The sequence below is a fragment of the Solanum tuberosum genome, unplaced genomic scaffold (genome assembly GCF_000226075.1).
Source record: "Solanum tuberosum cultivar DM 1-3 516 R44 unplaced genomic scaffold, SolTub_3.0 scf00890, whole genome shotgun sequence".
NCBI classification, from domain to species: domain Eukaryota; kingdom Viridiplantae; phylum Streptophyta; class Magnoliopsida; order Solanales; family Solanaceae; genus Solanum; species Solanum tuberosum.
This window is the reverse complement of record NW_006239838.1, coordinates 33365-54597: the sequence shown is the minus strand read 5'-3', so window position 1 is coordinate 54597 and position 21233 is coordinate 33365. Positions and strand designations below refer to the sequence as shown.

At 31.4% G+C, this 21233-nt stretch overlaps 1 protein-coding gene and 1 non-coding gene across 2 annotated transcripts; one reads left to right on the top strand and one right to left on the bottom strand.

The window, feature by feature from the left end:
* Positions 1 to 4208: 4208 nt before the first annotated feature.
* Positions 4209 to 4280, top strand: TRNAK-UUU (transfer RNA lysine (anticodon UUU)). The gene has a single exon. It is a non-coding gene; the product is annotated as a tRNA-Lys (tRNA).
* Positions 4281 to 5617: 1337 nt separating this feature from the next.
* LOC102598836 (actin-depolymerizing factor 2-like) lies at positions 5618 to 8403 on the bottom strand. The gene is made up of 3 exons (XM_006367726.2): positions 8222 to 8403; positions 6263 to 6522; positions 5618 to 6104 (listed from the first exon to the last, which is right to left on the bottom strand). Exons 1-3 carry the CDS (start codon positions 8222 to 8224, stop codon positions 5954 to 5956), a joined length of 414 nt encoding a protein of 137 aa, XP_006367788.1. The 5' UTR covers positions 8225 to 8403; the 3' UTR covers positions 5618 to 5953.
* Positions 8404 to 21233: the final 12830 nt, after the last annotated feature.

Sequence of the window (21233 nt, the reverse complement as noted above, 5' to 3'; positions counted from 1 at the left end):
GTGTATAAGTTTAGAATAAATCTAAAAAAAATGGAGTTTGAAAATATTAAAACTAATAATTATGAACATATGAAAAAGACAGAGAAAATTTAAGAATAAAAGGTAATATATATATATATATATATATATATCTTCAAATATAAAAATAACGAGACTTATTTTGAAGATATACATACTTGTCTTCTATTTATCTATATGATAAAAGGAGGGTAATTTGCAATGTGGTTAAATTAAGTGGAAGCTATTGAAAAGCCATTTGATAATTTAAAAAAAAATAAAAAATATTGTAATAAATTTTTTGAACTGTTAATTTTGAATTAAAATATATGTAGAAATGATGGTATGCTATCAAACTCTTATTTTTTTCTTAATGGAGTTCTAAATGAACTCTTTTAAAAATATTTATCGTGTATATATAGATTGCTTTTTAACCAAATATATTTGTTAAGTTTGAAATTAAAATATAATATCATCTCAAAGATAAACTTAGACATTTTAAAAAATAAAAATGATTAGATGTATTCTAACTCACAAAAACATATAAATTCACCCAAATTTCATGTACTAACAGAAGATATAAATCAGAGTTCTAAGTAGTATTTCTTCGAGGAAAATCCTATTTTTGTATACTAATTTCAATAATAAATACAAAAATATATAGATTAATCATGTATTAAATTGTATGTTCATGATTGCATTTTATAGTAATTTTATTTTTTTATTTATTACTCTTGTTTTGGCGCAAAGTTTAAGACAATAAAGATTTTTTTTTAATATTGTAATTTTAAATCAAACATATGTCAAATATATCAAAAATCCTTTAATTTTGTGTCTTATACATGTCATGTGAAAAATTGGAATTAAGAAGTTGCTAAAAATAAATTATAATTTTTTTTTTAAAAAAAAGGGACTAAGAAAAAAGTAGGACAAATAAGTTGAAACAAAATGGAGTATTTGATTTTTGTGTAAGGTAAAATAACCAAAACTAAAGATTTGTCTTGAAAAAGTTCAACAAAATGTATTGTAAAACTAAAAGTGTACCTTATTATATCTATAGAATAATATTTTGATATTATAATATAATCAGGGGTGTTCACAGTTCGATTTGAATCGGTTATTGGTTAAATTCAAAATCCAATAAATTTAGTCAGTTTTTAAATTTCCAAAATCAAATAAAAAAATAATCATCAGTCTAGTTATTGTCGGTTTGATTCAATTTCGTTCGATTTTTTTATTTTAATTTTCAGTTTGAAAGTAATAAGTTTGTTAAGGGCATAGACATTTCGATAGACACATACACCTTGTACATGAACAATCCACAGAAAAGTTAATGTAGATTCAATTAAGCACTTAAGCAATACTAGAGCTATTATTACATGAACAAAGTGATTCAATTAAGAGAAAGTGTTAAGACTAAAGTAATGAATTTTGATGGACTTGGACTTAAGATTTTAAAAGTTGGGCTAAAATTTTAAGTGTTTGGATTGAGAAAATGATAAAGCAAAAGACTTAGGCTAATTAAATTTAGCAAAATACTTATATTTTATTTATGAAGGATAATCATAAAATTTTTATATATAATTTCTCGGTTCGATTTGGTTATTTTTACGATTATTTTTAGTAAAATCAAAACCAAATCAAATAGTATCAATTTTCAAAATTTAAAATCAAACCAAACCAAATATTAATTTTTTTATTGATTTGACTTGGATTTTGGTTCGATTTGATTTTTTAACCATAACCATGAACATCCCTGATTATAACAAAGAAAGTTGTGTACTAATAATACTAATTTAACATACTCAAATAAGTACATTAATAAGTTTTTATAAGTAATATTTACCTTTACAAGTAAATAATAAATATTAGTTAATTTTAATTGAAAACTTTTTATAATAATACTAAATTAACATGCTCAAATAAATACAACCACAGTATTAAAATTGACTCATATTTTAAAATCGTAAATTGGTCCACAGTTAATCAGATGTGCGAAGAAAAAATAATAATAAAACTTGATTGGATCTTTATCTGAAAGAGGGGAATCTTAGTAGTTCAGTTGGGTGACTATCTGAACTCTCACCACCTTATTGGTGAGAGTTCGATTCTCCATATTGTAATCCTCTCTCCATTTTTCCTACCCCTAGGGGTGTCGAACCAAACCGCAAACCGAGTCAAACCGGAAAAAAAAATTCGACTAGTGGTTGGTTTGACTTGGTTTGGTGTTGGAAAAAAAATCCGACTATATTTGGGTTGGTTTGATTTTAACTAAAAAAAACCAACCCGACATTATATATATAATTTTAAAATTTTATTTTATACATGAAAATATTTACTTTGATATAATTTTTAAATATTTCTTATACTTTTTCATAGTTTTTATCTTTTAATATATTATTTCAAGTTTGAAACTTAGAATTTTGAATGGTTCCATAAAGATTATAGTCCATAGATGTTGGTAATTATAATAAAATTTAAATTAAAATCAAATTAATACTAATACAAAAAGAAAATTAATTTAACACTAAGAATGACAATAATATTGAATATTTGTTCTTTGGTTTTACATTGGTTTAGACAATTAAAGTACATAATCTAATTTTAATTTCCTTTAATATTTAGTCATGTAACTAATACTTATTAAACTTAATTTAGCATGATTTAGTACTTTTAAATTATGATCATTTTCATTATGACTTGTTAATTTGCAATATTTGTTTTAAATGATTTTATTATTATTATTATTATTTTTTGGATATTTTAGTGTCATTAATCATATCATTGTTTGTGTTGTATTCTTAAGAAACACCTTAGATAGTTGTATTTTGGTAGGACTGAAGAAATATTTGAAGTACAAGTAAATTATATGTTTGTATGAATTGAATACTTTAGCGGAAAAACCCGAAAACCCGAAAAAATCCAAAAAAACCTAAGGTTGAAAAATTCGAGTTTTATTGGTTTGATTTATAGATTTAAAAATTCGACACAAATGATTTGATTTGATATTTAAAAAATCCGAACCAACCCGACCATGTACACCCCTACCTACCCTCAATTTTGCCCCAAGACTTGGGCTGTCCCTCAATTAAATCTAGAATCAAATGTTCCTAGGCCCTAGATGGAAAAGCCAAGGGTTGCAACAACCTTGAATAGGAGTACATGTCCCCCCTTGTGTTTTTGACAAACATCACAAGCATGTACCCATTCTTTGACATCTTTAAGCAAAAACTAAGCCAATTGAAAATTATTCTTACTCTAATACATTTTACTAGAGTTGGACACACAAAAATCAGAAGTTATGTACAATTTACTAAAGTTGAACACAAAATTTTTTATAAATGTTTGGAGAAAATAGGGGGTGCAATGCATTGGCCATCACACCCAACTTCAATGTGATGAACGACGTGACACTCATTGCTTTCATGTTGGACGTCGTGGAGATCACGTCGCAACTTAAGGGAATCTAGAAATAAGAATTTTATCCAAGTGTAGGAACACAGTGGAGTGATATATTAGACGTATTTACACGTCTTTTCACTGCACATATGTAATTTATTTTTATATGAATTCGTAGCAAATACACGTTATTTATGTTAATGGTGAGATATTCGACTAATTTTGGCTATTTCTACAACGTAGGTGTTTTTGGAGAGTTGAAAACCCTTGGAGAATTTTGTCCAAGTCCTAGAAGCAAAAGCCATTGTAATCAATGTAGTGATCATAGCTAAAAAAATAAATTGAGTCATGAATGCAAATTAATTTATGTAAAGAAATATCTATGGATTTTTACGTAGATTTTACTTCTTATATTTCTTATAAACTTTTCACCTAACTAAACCTTATAGATATTTAGATAGTCTTTATATAATTCAAAGACATTATAATCATCTCATTAAAAGGGTGATAAATGATTATATGTTGGTAAAAAATGAAAAATAAAAACGATTAAGTTTCTTGAAATAGAAAAGTGAACCAAATCAAGGACAACTAAATCGCTAAATATATATTATATAATTTGATTTGATATAGTAAATCACCCTTGTATTTATATCACAAAGATAGAGATAAAATTTACGTATGTAGTTGGTGATACTTAAAACCGAATCCAACAGGTACTACATCAATAGTGCTTGCTATTTTCTGTCTTTTAGCTGATTTGGAGTTTAATAGATAATTAGTATTAACGATTAGTTAAATATATCATGAAAGCCGTCTTAGCTCAGTGGTAGAGCGCGTGGCTTTTAACCACGTGGTCGTGGGTTCGATCCCCACAGACGGCGGGATTTTTTATTTTATTTTTTGGTTTTTTCGTCTTTTTTTTTTAATATATTTATTTCCTTTCTGGGTCTTTCTTTTCCTTTTAGTTCCTTTTGCTTCTTTATAAAATTTAGAATCACCATTTTTGTTAATCATCAAAATAATTTTAAACTGTTTTTTTTTTTTTTTGTGTGTATTTGGTCCTCCTTTTGTTTCCTTTTTCTTCTTCTTTAAATTTAGAATCACTATTTTTTTTAAATAGAAAAGGTATATGAGGAGGAGTGATCATAAATAGCTATAGTTTAGATCATAATTATAAATAGTATAGTTATGCTTTATCGAATTATAAGCCATAGCAACAATACTCAACTATAAGAATTTATCTAGCAAAGTCATTGAATTTTATTTTGTATAAAAAAAAATCACTCAATTTAGACTTTTGTATCAATAAAATCACTCAACTTAAATCGTTGTATCAATAAAATCAAGAGTGAATTTATAAATTCCATTCTTTTAAGTATAGTGCCAGATAACGTAACTCATTCAATGAAATCTTTGACTTGTCAAATTTTGCAAAATAAATATTACTTCATCCAGAATTGGAGTAATATTATAAATTTTCTTTACTTAATCCCGTGAATTTGTTGTTCACGTAAGTCATCTATTAAATAATTAGTTCAACTAAAATGCGTTGGGATTAAAATTAAGAATAACATATAAGAGCTTTATTTGGCTTGTCTTGGCGATGATCTTTGTTGATTGAGTTACAATCCCGTCATAGATTGTCAAATTATTAACTTGAATAGTCCTTAATTAGTATGAATTGAGCAATTTTGATTTTTATATTTATTAAAAGTTAATACATTTAGTTAGTTCATTAGCTTTGACGAGAATTATGAGCAAAAAGGAAGATGAAGGGAATTCACGTTTAGAGGTATATTATGGTAGACACGTTAAAAAAATATTAAGAGTGATTCTGTTGATAAAAAAAATCTGATTTTATTGATACAAAATAAAATTCACTAATTTTACTAGATAAATTCTCAAAGTTGAGTGACCTTTTGAGATATTAACTCCAACTTTAAATAGGAGGGACAAATAAAGGCGAGCAACCCCATCCAACCTCTATATTGATGCAACATGTGTTTATGCATCTCTCTCAAAAGCACAAATTTTAGGTCGCATATGTATAAAACCTTGGCTCAAAATTACAAACTTATCAGAATCAAGCTATCATCACATCAAAATGATAGTAATCAAACTGACAACAGACTAAAAGAATTCAACATCCTAATGCCAACTTAAATCAAAACTAACAAAAGGTGGAAATACCATCTCAGCACAAGTGCACGACAGAGCATTATCGCAGCAGCGGCCAACCAGCATTATAATGAATAAATGGATTACAAAAGTTGCAACAGAACCAAGGAGAAACATACAAAGTCAAAGAAAGAACAATACAGTAACAATTGTTGATTCGTACCAGCCCCAAAAGCTACTTATGGTATGAGTTCCACACACAAACATCACAAAATAAGATCAAAACCACATAATGTCTACAAGTTGACAAGCCTTTCAAATAGAGTTTAACAACAGACCAATATCACGTCTTAGCCGACCTCCTGTCCCAACAAATATTAACATTTCTCTTCGACAAAGTAAAGAGAACATCCAATGTTGTACTAGAGATGTTTATTTAGTTGGCGCGGCTTTTGAAAACATCCAGACCCATCTCAGTAGGATCAGTTGCTTGCAGCTCAATCTGAATTCCATCCAGCTCCCTCTTAAATCTATCCTTGGAACTAGCATAGATCATTTTGCTTCTAACCTTAGAGGTATCGGGACACCTATGCAAAACACACCGAACATAAACAAATATGAATAGTTAGTGAGCACACTCCAAAGACGAGCAATAAAAGTATATATTTTTTTGCGATAACTACAGGCAATACAAGTATATAAATACTTGATTATACTAAGAACGAAGCCAATCATTCGACAATACCATGCAATAAAGAAAATCCTGCTCTTTGGGACACTCTCCTTTGTCAGAAAGTCAAAATCATACACTGCATAACGACACTCATCTGCAGGCAGGTGTGTACAGAAGTCCTCATAACTTTCAGCTGGCTCACCAAGCTTTTCCACAATGATTTGCTTTTCCTCGATCTTGAATACTATGAAGCGGAAAGCCCTTTTAGTTTTCAACTCCAAAAATTTCAGTTTGCAATCGTCGTGCACAGCCATGCCTGATGCAGCGTTAGCCTACAAAGAAAATCCAAGGTGAATAAAGTTTCTTCATAACATTACAACAAACTAGAAGCAAATTATTCTATAGATACTTGTACAATGTACATATATATGTTAAAACTTAAAACAACTAACCAATACATGTGAACGACTCCAACTATATCAAAGCATAGCAGGTTGACAACCAATATAACAGTTAAACCATGATTAATATTCTGAATACTACAATAGCTTGAATAAAGTAGATATAGATATAAGAAATCATGTATACGATCCCAATAAGGTTTAGTAGTGTTGGCATTGATTGATTCACCCAATATCAATGAAGATGTTTCATGCCTTTTTGTTCATGGAACTGACAACAATGAATTAAAATTTAAAAAATGAGGCAAGTAAAATGCACAAGAGATTTAATTTAAAAAATTTTAAACAAACAAGAAAATACACTCTTTTTATAGTTAAGAAAATACACATCATTTCTACTTGTATTTGATAAATGAATATGCACTAGCCCAATGTGAGCCATCGTGCTTTGAAGCTATTTTTTTTTAAAACCAACATGGCAATACGAGGATGATCCCTATTTAGCAGTAAAAAAGTCATAATGTGTGCAGGAAATTATCGAATGGACTTGATATGAGGTAGCTGGAAAATTTGCTTCACAACTAAAATAACTTAGCACTCCATTATTTCAAAGGGCACTAGGTCTCAGCTTGGCAGGAAGAATGGCATGGAACAGAAGCCACATACAGCTTGGAAATGAAACATAAACTATAAATTAAAGTACAGAAAATTTTAATTAGTCGTTCTTTAAATTGAATACCACACATTGACCACAATTTTTCGAGAGAATGAATTTCAAGTTCCTAAACATATGTGCTTTCTGGAAAAATCTCAACTCTGTATATATCTACTCCATACTTTTGAAAAAGTTCAACTCCATACATACACAACAAATACGCATCAGGTATACTCCTACATGGACATCCTAACAACCTGGATTAAATTCAAACTATAGCAAAAAAGATGTCAACAACCAAATGTTCATGGATCAAACCAATAATACATACTCCATTTTCAGAAAAAACATCCCCAACAACCAAATGTTCATGGATCAAACCAGTAAACAACACTCCATTTTAACACAAAATGACCTCAACAACCAAATGCTCATGGATCAAACCAGTAAATCAGAGTCCATTTTTTTAGACAAAAAGTTCTCAACAACCAACTGCTTATGGATCAAACCAGTAAAACAGACTCCATTTTTTTTTATAAAAAGTCCTCAACAATCAAATGTTCATTGGATCAAATCAGTAAAACAGACTCCGCTTTTCGACAAAAAGTAGTCAACAACCAAATGCTCATCGATCAAATCAGTAAAACAAACTCCATTTTTTAGACCTCAACAACCAAATGCTCATGGATCAAACCAGTAAAACAATCTCAAATCCCATGGATTGAACTACATCGAATCCGATCCATCCTCATTAAACCAAAACCTAGGGTTTCCGACACACGAAACACACAGATTCACAGATCAAATCGCCAAAAAAAAAGATCAGCACACAAATAAAGTACAACAGACTAACTAAAACAAAACAAAACCAGTAGATATACTCAACGATTCTTCTCGTTCTAAGTTGAATTACTATCACAACACAGCAAAAAGGAACAATCAAAACAGCATAAATCAACAAAAAGTAAGTCTTACCATGATGAATCCGAAGGATCTGAGCTGATATTTTTTGAACTTTTTTGTGTATGTAGATGTAGAGAGAGAGAGAGAGCTAGGGGAGCGTTGAGGACTAGAAGAAGACTTGTAGAGATAACAAAGGCAATTTGTCTGAAGAATCCCGAATTCTACCCTTGCTATTCGGTGGATACCACCCACCCCTACTTTTACCCCTGACCCTACTAAATATCATGATGGCGGTCATACTTTGAAGCTACAAATAGTTGTGCCAATTATTACACGCCACGTGCAACGTTGAATTGACTGGAATACCCCCTTTAGACTCATTCATGCATTTGTTTGTCCAAATTGAGTTTAAAAAAATATTTGTTCCCTCCAACTAGCGGTGTTCACGGTTTGGATAAAAATCGATCCAAATCGAAAAACCAAATCAAACCGATAAAATAAAATCGATTTTATTTGGGTTTGGTTTGGTTTGGTTTTAGATTTTTGAAAACCGGTAGCATTTGGTTTGGTTATGGTTTTATTCAAAAAAAATGAAGAAATAACCGAACCGAACAGATGAATTATATACATATAATTTATTAATATACATACTTAATATATTGTTTTTATAAACAATTTTAAAGCTCTTATATATGTTTTCATTAAAATTTCTTTATACTTTACTTATTGAAAGCAAGAATCCCCAAGGTGAAAACATTTATCTTATTGATTTTCATGTATATGAGTGTCTATGACAATCTTTGTGGGACTGAAAATGTTATGGTCTCTTCATTCTAGGCCTATATAGTGAATTTTAAAGCTTTATTGATAGTAAATTCAATGATCGAAAGTTCGGTAATTTAAGTTATTCTAACTATTTTTTGTTTTGAATGAATTGTTGTCATTTTTTTCACATTTTGAATGAATTGTTTCTTTTATTTTGTGTATGATTAATAACCAAATAACCAAACCAAACCAAACCGAAACCGATAACCAATAAATCGATAAATGTATATTATATTTGGTTTGGTTTGGTTTTGATAATTTTAAAACCGATTAAGTTGGTTTGGTTTTGGTTTTGACCAATAACCGATCCAAACCGACCCGTGAACACCCCTACCTCCAACAATAGTTGTTCACTATACTATTTTGGGATGTACAATAATATTTATACACGGTATAAAATTAATGAATAATTTTATACTTAGTTCCTTATTTACCCTTATCATTAATTATAATCATTTTCCTATTACATTTTTCAATACATTGTATGTATTATATTCAATGTGTGATATGATAAAATTATTCTTCTATTTATAATTTCTCAAGAGGTGTGCAAAATTAATAATGAACAACTATGTTGGACAAAAGGAGTAATAAAGGTATGATAGATAAATGTGTTATATTTAGTTTGATCTTAATATTTATGTTCTTCCATTTTAATAAATAAATATGTATTTAAATTTATATAAGATTGAAACAATTTGTTCGATATGGCGTTTAATGTGATGATTTGCCTAAGATACATTTGTATGGATTGGTATCATGTTCTATATGGCGTATAATTAGATTGAATCAATTTTCTCTTTGTAAGCCCAAACTTCTGAACTACCTCACTAAATTTTCCAAACCAAGCATGTGGACTTTGTTTTAGACCATACAAGGATTTCTTCGAGTGACAAACTTTCTCATTCCCCCTAAGCAAAAAAATCAGATGGTTGCTTCATATACACTTCTTCTTGGAGATCACCACGAAGAAATGCATTCTTGATATTCAACTGATGTAACAGTCAATTCTTAGAAGTAGCTAGAGAAATAAATAAGAGAACGGAAATGAGTTTGGCCACTGGAGAAAAAGTATCAGAATAATCCACCCCATAAGTCTGAGTATATCATTTAGCCACTAGTCTGGCTTTAAGCCTCACCACAATACCATCAGGATTTACTTTAACTGTAAAAACTCATTTACATCCCACTGCCTTTTTCCCTTTTGGTAAGTCCACTAAACCCCAAGTGTAATTCTCATCTAATGCATGTATCTCCTCGAGAATTGCATCATACCACCTAGAGTAACTCAAAGCTTCTTGAACTGTTTTGGGCACAACAATAGAATCTAGAGAAGCAATCAAAGAGCAAAATGCGGGAGACAAATGGTCATATGAGATAAAATTAGCAATGAAATATACTAATTGGCACTGACGCTTACCTTTGCAAAGAGCAATGGGAATGTCAAGATTTTATGTTGGAGAGGGATTGATCGGAGGATGATCTGATGACGAAAGAGTTGGTGTTGGACGTGTATCATTGGTCGCTTGTCGCCTGGAATAAACTTGAATTATTGGTGGTTTTATTTGAGCAGGAGGAACATCAGAAGATATATTTTCAGTTAACTGCTCAACATTATCACAAACTTCTTTATGGTATTTTGAGCTCGATGGAGTGGTCTTATAAATGAGTCATTCTTTTTCTTCCTGCCCCTGAGTGGGAGAAGTGTCTAGAGAAGGAAAAAAGAAATGTTCTCAGAGAACACCACATATATTGACACCATATATCTGTTAAGGGTTGGAGAGTAGCACTAGTAACCCTTCTGTAAGCGAGAATATCCCAAAAACACATTTCAAAGCCTTTGGATCTAGTTTAGTAACATGGGGTCGCACATCACGAACATAACAAGTACTTCCAAACACCTTTGGCTCTAGTAAAAATAATGGCTTATTCAAAACGAGGACACCATATGGAATATCACCATTAACCACTATGGATGGCATGCGATTAATTAAAAAGCTAGTTGTGGATACCGCATCCGCCTAAAATTACTTAGGTACCTTCATTTGGAATAGCAAAGCACGAGCAGTCTCAAGAAAATGTCTATTTTTCCTCTCAATTACTTCATTTTGAGAGGGTGTATCCATACACGAAGATTGATGAAGAATACCTTATTGATTCATATAGTTTTGAAATGATGCTGACATGAATTCTTTAGCATTATCACTCCTCAATATATGTATAGAAACATTAAATTGTGTCTTAATCTCACCACAAAAATTAGAGAAATAGGAGAACACTCCAGAACAAGTTTTCATAAAGTAAATCCATGTCATTCGGGAAAAAAAACATCCACAAAAGTAACAAAATATTTGAACCCAACTTTAGACACAATCGGACATAGTCCCCAAATATCTGAATGAACTAACTCAAAAGCAAAATCAGCTCGCTTATTATTTCTAGGACTTAATGAGCTTTTATGGTGTTTTGCAAAATAATAAGACTCATAGTCTAATGAGGGTACATTATGAAACCGAGGACATAATTTCTTCAAAATCGATAAGGAAGGATGTCCCAAACGACAATGTGTTTCAAATGATAAAATGATACTGGATCAAGCAACTGATGGAGGCACCTATTCATCAATAATGTAGAGACCGTCTGATACATTTCCTTTATCAATAATCTACTTCGTCATAGATCCTAAAAAAGACAATAATCAAGAAATAATGAGACAAAACATTGTAGTTAGTTGGTAAGTTTACTCAAATAAATCAGATTAAAGACAAGACTAAGGAGGCCTAGCACAGAGGACAAAGTAATAGATGAAGTGGGGTTAACAGTTCCATATCCATCAATGGTACAACTAGATCCATCAGCTATGGTATGATACTTTATGTGACCGGAATATAGAGATTATTTTGGGATTAACTGTCATGTGATCTGTGGCACCCAAATCAATGATCCAGTTGCTTGAGGAGAAAATAAGACATTTGTTACCTGACTCAATAAGGGCAAGGGCTGAAGCGATTTCATTCAGTGATACTTAATATTTTGTAAGCCGGGAATACTCATCAGTTGGGATTGTAACAGTTAAGGGTGAACTAGAAGTGGCAACAATAGTGGCAGTCTGAGTCTGAAGTTGTTGGTTGCGAATATGTAATTTCTTACAATAACGACAATTATTGTCATTATTCCATCTCCCAACATCATTGTATCCTCCTTTGTTATTGTTCCATCTTCCAACATTATTGTTGTTGTTCCACCTTCCATCATCATTGTTATGATTTCACTTTCCTACATCCTTGTTATTGTTCCATCTCCCTACCTCATTGTTGTTGTTCCATCTCCATGCATCATTGTCATTGTTCCATCTCCATGCATTATTTCTTCCTCCTCCTCCTTTTGCAATAAGCACATTGATCTGCTGGTTGGATGGAGTACTTTTTGTGCGCAACACCCGACTGAAAACATCTTTGAGAGAGCTGATCTCAGAACTGGACAAAATCTATGATTTAGCAGTCTCAAACTCAGATGGGAGTTCTGCTAAAAAACTCATTATCGCCATTTGTTCTCTCTGAGCCTACTGCACCTTGATATTAGTACTGAATGGTAGAAGTACATTCAGTTCCTCATATGTTTTCTTGAACTCCTTGAAGTATGTAGTAAGTGACTTAGCTTCTATCTCAGAACGATATAAAGCCTTACAAACTTCATAAATCCGAGATAAATTACCTTTGCCAGAATATAAATACTCCAAATAATCCATTAACTCTTTCACAAACTCACAGTGATTAACCAAACCAACTACTTCATTGGCAAAAGAGTTTATAATTTGCAAGAGTAGTCTAGCATCATATCTAAGTCAAGTCTTTTTAGTATCATCAGTTGGAGGATCTTGGATAAGATGGTTATCCTTTTCAACACTATGCAAGTAGATCCTGATTTTCTACTTCAATCTAAATAATTAGACCCATTTAATTTATTATCAATAATTTTGGACAATGTTGAAACAATTCCAGTCATGGCGGATTTATCGTCAGACATTATACTAATGTTTAGCCAAGAAATTGATCAAGAAGAGCAAATGATAAAAAAATCTGACACCAAAGTGGTTGAAAAGAGCAAAAAAATCGACACCAAAACTAAACACAAGCAGCCACTGAAGCGCAAAGCAATTTCTATTTCTTACGTCACAGATGTAAAAGATAAAAATCGAACCTGAAGGTGAAGAAATTATTATCATGTAGTGATTCAACACCAAAAATCAATCTGGAGTACGTTGAAACGGATGAGATGATGTTGGGACAGCAAGCTCAGATGTATTCTACCAAGTCCCAAGTAGTCAAAACCTTTTCCCAAGATCCTAGGAACAATTCCAAAATTTCTGAACCAAGATCTTGAGCCCTAGTGGCTCTGATACCATGAAGTTTACAGAACTAAACTTCTTATTTATTATATTAACATTACATGTATATATGCAGTAGAAAGAAGCATCATCAAAGTTAAGAAAATACCCTACATATTTCTTATGATTCCTACAGATCTCTCCTATCTATATAAGGTAAACAAATATATTTACAATATTCTGTAACAAGTCCAAATCTCTGCTTAGGAAAGAAGTCCAAGTTAACTTTTTGCGAAAGGGAAAATGACTTTCTGTTAGAGAGTGATTGAGAGAAATTTTTAGTTGGGAGCCATTATTTTGCAGCTAGGAGACATTGTTGTTATGTTTTCTAGTTATGAGCCATGTTGACAGTGTTGGACCTGTGCTAAGCACAGAACATTAAACCAAATCATCATAAAAATGTGACATGTTCATGTTAGTTCCTGATATACTGTTGCAGGTGTATGAATCAGATAGTGTTTCTCTATATAAAAAGCCACCATTATTGATGATGGAACAACTAATGAGAGTGTTTCAATTGTCTTTGTTCGTGTAACATAATTTATGTCGGTTCTTGAAACTCAATACTCTGGGGACACAATTATCATAGTCTCACCATAGTCTGACAATTTGAGAATTCTGCAAGCTGCTTTAACAAGGCTTGATCTTCAAAGGCAAGTGACTTTAACAGTATACTTTTGCTTGCAATTTAGGTTACTCTCATAGTTAATTGGTTTGGTTTCTTATAATTATTTAATGACCATGTCAGTCTTATCTATTTTTCAAGCACATGGATCTTTCTTTTAGGTCAGGTAAAGTTAGATTTATTGACGCTAGTAGCATACTTAACTATAAGCAATATGCATCCATAATTTATAAATGCTTAAACCCCCTAGTTGTACATGACTCTATACTCCTAAACTTGGATATCACCAACAAGAATGCATGTGAGCTATGTGAACTTTATCATCTGTATACTGTTGGATTCAACATCATATTTTATTTATATCATTGATCTTGGACATTCGACTTCTGACGTTTTCTTTCTCTGAACTCTAATTGAAGCTTTAGTTGAAAAGTTCCTTATAGAGTTGTTGCTATAACATTCACTAAAACATCCACCGATGTTTCATGTAAATGTGAATCATCGATTTACTTGTATATAAATCATCATCATCATTTTCAACCATAAATGTTTAATATTTGAACTTCAACAGGATCATTTCGTATTATTGTTGGTGAAGATAGGCTCAGGAAGCTATACTCCATCCATGCTACTTCACCCGGCTATTTTTGGTGTATTTCTTTTCAATAATTTGTAAAAACAACAAATGGTACTATTCGGACATAAAAAAATAGACATGTGCAATGAGTTGAAGAGTTGATGTTCCCCATGACATATTGCATAGTCCAAAAAATGAGACACCACTAGAATGCTTATTTCCATTTTCTTTCTTTTCGAATTTTTTTGGTGCAAGTTGTTCCTTGTTATGTTAACATTTGATGTTTTTTTTCTATTCAGGTTTGGTATTGTGTACAGTTTGCAGATGTTATGTCACGACCCAGGGGTACCCCTTAGACGTAACATGACCTATAGAACCCCGAAGGACTCCATACAAGCCACTTAACTCTCATAACATAAGAAATAGAACAATAAGAGTAAACTAACAATCCAAGTCCAAAAACAATTTTTATAGAAAAGCGGAAGTCTAGATTCATGTCTCATCATAGCCATCTAATACAATAGAATGAAATTGGGCCTATCCCATATATCATGTTCAAAAGAGAAATACATGAAAGAAACTGAAAACAGTAAACTCCATCCTCAAAGCATGAGGACTCACAAAAACTCAGAAAATATCCAAGTCAAACTCTAGCCACGAAATTCGGGAACCTGACTATCGGACCCTACATTTGGAAAAATATAGGCAAGAGTATGCGTTAGTACAAAAATGCACTAAGTATGATAGCCATGAATAAAAATATTTAAAACAAGCTAAAAGGGACATTTCATTTCATGACATGCAACTTAATAAAGCTAAAACATCATGTATTGAGAGAGTTGGAAAACATAAGTCATAACATCATAGTTAATGCAAGCTAGCATCATCTTTAAAACCTTTGAACTCATATGCCATACTTCTTTAAGTAGCCTTAGTTCATTAATAATCTAGTTGGGGAATAAGCCTTAATCGACAAGAGACCATGTGAGCTATAACATGATCACCTGGTGTTACCCACACCGAAAAGGGTTGTCCTACTTGCCTAAGGTAGAACCATGAATTCTTAGCTTAGGTGAATCCACTAGCTAAATATCTTACGGTGGCACGTAGTTTATGAGATAAGGAGATTGTTACTAGAAACACGGCCTCTACTGACGTGAGGGCTTCCATCTCATGAGACTTACTTAGGAAACCTGAACTCTACTGACATGAGAGTTTCCATTCTTGGGAAGCCCGTACTCTACTGACATGAGAGCTTCCATCTCATATTCAATATCCACTCGGTGCTAAGTATTAATTCCCACGGAATAGTTATTATGTCTTGACTTAACTCATGTCTCATGGAAAGATGTCCCTTGGACAACCAATCCAAGTTAGTTCATTAGGATATCTCTTTAGACCATGCGTGAGTAACTTATCACCATCCATGATCACTTTTAATCTTAGATTCAATTAGGTGAGAAAATCTTTCAACCTAAGAATCCTTACTATGTGAGAAGACCTTTCACATCATCATAGTTATGTGTTTATGAGAATGTCCTTTCAACAACACGACAACAACATCATCATTGGTACTTTCCTCTCAAAGCTCCCTTAAAACAATTGCATAGGTTTCATAGAAAATGTATAAGACCATAATTTACCTCCTTGAGGTCAAAACCCACTTTCAATCATAAACACTTTAGAAAATATGGATTAGATATGGATTTCATCATAAATTCATGTAAAACTAGTAATACATGCTCAATTTCATAAAACTCTTCCTTGAAGATTAAAATCCCATAACATTTAGTTCATAACTTGAAAACATGGGGATTACATGGGTTTGTAGGGAAAAACATCATAAACCAGAGTAAATCATCAATTCATGCTTAGAAGATAATAATTCAATCATTCAATTCAATAATCATAAGAGCCCATGGTGATTGAAGAAAACCCTATCTAATTGGAGAATTCTATCCTTTTGAAATAGAGGAATTTGGGGACTCCGTGGATGAAAGGAATCCATGGATGAAAACTATAATACCTTGACTCCAAATGCTTAACTTCAATGGAGGAATTGGATCCTTAGCTTGAAACCCTAGGTTGAATCTTCTTATTCTTCTTCAAATTTCTAGAGAGAGACTATTTGAGAGGAGTTTTGGGAATTCTTTTGGGGATTTGGAAGAATGGATTAAATGGGGTGAATTTGGGGGTGAAAATACTTATATAGAGGTTTTAGATGAAGGTACAATGACATAGTATAGGAATTAATTAATTAGGAAAAGACCCAACTAACCCAAAAAATAACTGCAGTTGCTGACCCACGGGACCCCATCAACGGACCGTGGATGGACCTACGGTCTGTCCTACACTCCGTCAGTAGATACAGAGATTTTGGGCCATCGACGGACCCCTGGACCACATACCGTTCATCGACCTACGGTCCGTAGGTCCAGTCATCGTTCATGCCCTGGACAATTTCTGGAGTGGCCAATCCACGGACCCCACCTACAGTCCGTGGTTCCACCTACGGACCATAGATGGTCCACGTGGATGGCACCTGTAAGTTCTGAATTTTGGGTTGTTACCCTTTTTTCGAATACGGGGTGTTACATGCCACTTTGTTTCTAACTTACTATATAACCCATTTCACTAAATTATACATAACTTGAATAAGTTGATTCATTGCAAATTGTGGTTTATATAGTTGAATAATTTTCAGCAATCCTTTGTTCGTAACATTTGCCATGTTGGGCTTGTGCTAAGAACGGACCCTGCCCCTCTAGTATATATAGAAGTTGCTACCAAACCCACTTAAAAATTAGAACATGATTAAAATAAACATAGGCATACAACTAACTAACAATTAATATTCACTAACTTTCACAGTGTACAAATTTTATTTAACTTGTAAACACACTTAGATTAAAACATTGTGGCATTCTCATGATTGAAAGGTAAATCTTCCCTTGATGTTCTTCACGACAGGCTGCATATCACCATACTCCTGCTTGATTCCCTTGAACTTTTTGCCTAACAAGTTTACCTCGAAAAAGTTATCGAACCCCTACAAATAGAATCATCATATATGCCTGTTAATTATTGCTTGACATGAAATAATGTATAGTTTTAGTGGAATTAAAATATAAGTTACAAAAACTAACAATGATAAACTTCCAATCTCCATTGAAGGCGTAATCTTTGGAAACCATCCCATCACATTCAAATATCATAAGAGGAACATAAGTTTTTGAATCCGCAACCATGAATTCGATTTCAAAGTTAGAAATTAACGAAACTGTTCCTACTTGCTTACACCCTTTGCACCGATCAATAACGACAACATGTAAATTAATCAATCATTAGAAAAACAAAGGTTAATGGATCAGAAAGTTACTAAGTAGTACAATTTTGGAGGTCCATGAATTGTGGAGTAGGTCTAAAATAGTCTCTTAACTGTACACTTACCGGATTTAGTCCTTTAACTATCCCAAATCTTATAAAGGTTTGGTCGCTTAACTATACACTTACCAGTTTTAGTCCTTTAAGTATTAAAAAACTCATCAGGTTTGATCTCTGCCTATTTTTTTAAATACAAATAACTTAAGTTTATATTAACGAAATCCTTGTCTCCATGGAATTAAATTCTTTGCCCTTTTTTTCAGTTGTTTCTCTTTCCCTGCTACTTTTTCTACAAATTACTCTTATGATAAAAAATCTTAACCTCAACAATTCAAAATAAAATTTACAAGAAAATTAAATATAAATCCTAATTTTATTCAACGAAGGATAAAATGAAACATAATTGTTGCTAATGACTTGAATATGCTAAAACTTATTATAAAAAAGAAAAAAAGTTATTAATCCGTAAATGTGGCAAGAGGTTTATTTCTATTTAATGAAAAATGTTTTTTTTGCGATGAGAATAAAATTAACAGTTCTTTACTCATATATTTTGATTCCAAAAACTCTAACAACTTTATTGAAGGGAGTTTGTTTAAGTTTTTAGAAGTTGAAATTTAAAAATGATAGATTTGCATATAATTTTTTTAGATTTCTTTTTATTTTGAAATAAATTGATTTTGTTATTTTTATTTTACGTAGAGAAATTTGAGTAATAAGATCAAATCTCTTATTTTTCTTTTGTATGAAAATAAATTTAAAAAATTTACGTTGATTATGAACTATCAACCGCTAAAGAAAGGAATATGATATATTCAAGTCATTAGCAACAAATAGTATGCTTCATTATACCCCCTCCCCCATTGAATAAAATCATGACTTATCTCTTTTTTTCTCATTAATTTAATTTAAATCGTTAAGGCTAGTGTTATTTTCACAAGCGTAATTTGAAGAAAAAATAGTGTGGAGAGAGAAAAAACTGAAAATAGAGTAAAGATTTAATTTTACAGAGGCATGAATTCTATTAATACAAACCCAAACTATTTATAAAAATAAATAGACAAAGATCAAATCTGATATTTTTTTAATACTTAAAGGACTAAAACTGGTCAGTGTATATATAATTAAGGAACTAAAATAGGCAAGTGTATAGTTAAGAGACCAAACTTGATAAGACTTTGGATAATTAAAAGACTACATCCGATAAGTGTATAGTTAAGAGACTATTTATGACGATTTTGTATTATTTTATATTTATAACATGGTTAAATATGTTACGATTATGGTAAGCATATACACTCATATAGATGCATTGTTCCTTCGTTACAATGACACATTCCTCACATCTTAGCTAAAACGAAGGGGGAAAAAGAATAGAGAAGAATTTGATGTACTAATCAATCTAAATGATCAAAATTTACATACAAACTTAAAATATCAAACCTTAAAAAAATATGGCATGGCATGATCGTCAATACCTCACGATGGAATCATGATTTCAATGTTACGTACTTCGATTGTAATCTCAAGTAGGAGCCTTATCTTCAAAGCTCAAGTTTTAAGCTATTGTGTGAAGAGAACAAATGTAATTGTAGTCTAAGAAAGTAGTAGTAGTAAAGGAAAATTTCAATTTTTAAGTTGTTGTGTGAGGAGAACACGCTATGATTATAGTCTTATATATAGTAGTAATAAAGAAAATGTCTTAGGATGGTGCATGTGTGTGCATACTTAGTTTCTAAAAGATAAATTAATTCATCATTTTTTCACCCCTTCTTCCATTTTGACAAAACACGATATATTACAATTAATGTGACAAATACATTTTTTGCAGTACCATATCCATCACACTTGTACCTTTGATTGGTCTTTTTCCCTAGCAATTATTACTACTAAAAACAATTGAACTCCTTTATTTAATAGAACTCAATCGGTATATATGTGTGGTATGTACAAATTTGGGTGATACTCCTAATGTCATCAATGTAACAAAAATTAAACCACATAAAGCTATATAAATATATATATAGTTGTTGTGCAAGAGCACATGTTATCTTCTGTGTAACATAAGAAGTTAGCTTTTTTGTTAGAAATCTTAGCACGAATAAAGAACGCGGAGAAGATGAATCCAAAACATGACATTAATAGTGTGACTATGCCATATTTCTTCATGTTACATTTAAAAAAAAATCAATTTCAACAATCATCTTTAGTTCTATTTCTTTTTCATTTATTGATATTGTATACTTTGTGAAGCTTCATTGCGAAAATTGCAATGAAACCACAAACAAACAATACATGTATTTAGACCAGCTGATATACTATAATAACAAGGAGTGCAATCATATCATCAAGATAATTAATTTGATGTTAAATTTCCATACATTTTTTTATAGTTGTTTCACACACTTTTTTTTTATTTTCAATACAAAGGCTATGACATGATTGGTATTGGTATTGTCAAGCTTATTGTCAAATTGAAAAGATAATTTACTGCTAATGATTCAGGAAATTATGTTCCCTAAATGATTTTCGAATGCGATGGACTGATTGCCATGAGTAGTACTTCAATGGTGGTTGGATACTTGAATTGATAAGCTTCATACTCTAATAATCTTAATTTTTTTAATTTTTAGGGGACCAATCGACTTATACAATGAATTCAAACAATTTATAAATGAATTCTTCAGATTAGTAAAGAGATATGTTATAAGGGGTCGGATTGGACCCCTATAAATGAGTAAGGGGTCAAATTAGTCCCCTAAGAATGAATAAGAAATCAAATTGGTAATCCTAAAAAATGAATAAGGATCCCAAAATAATTTACTTTCGTTCCAACTTATTAGTATATTTGATAAATTGTTATCACATCTTCTTGGCAACTCAAGGCTAATGGTGTTAAATATTACTTACAGATAGGAAATTGCAATGTTTGCCTTATTTTTAGTGCACCTTTGAAATTTCATTATCTTACTTATATTTATATTATGTTGCTAAACCTGCAGATTATAATCACCCTAGTATGCATATAGAATTGATCAATTTTTTCGTTAAAGATAGAACGTTATGAATTATTTATGTATCATGTAATTATGTCCTCCTTTGTTCGTGACGTTAACTATCTCTATTATGGTGTAGTGAAGGTTTGAGTGTCTCACATTAATCTCATAAACATTTATCATTCATTTTGCTAAGGTCCAAGAGAATTCAAATGCAACTGAAACAAAATATAGAAGTACATCAAAAACATTAATCCGAGTAAGATGTGATACATTAGTTTACATGATAG

What these genes read in the sequence shown, in the direction of transcription:
- LOC102598836 (XM_006367726.2), bottom strand. An exon ending in AGGATTTTCTTTATTGCATG is followed by an intron (nt 6,105 to 6,262) that starts GTATTGTCGAAT and finishes TGTTTTGCATAG; the next exon opens with GTGTCCCGATACCTCTAAGG.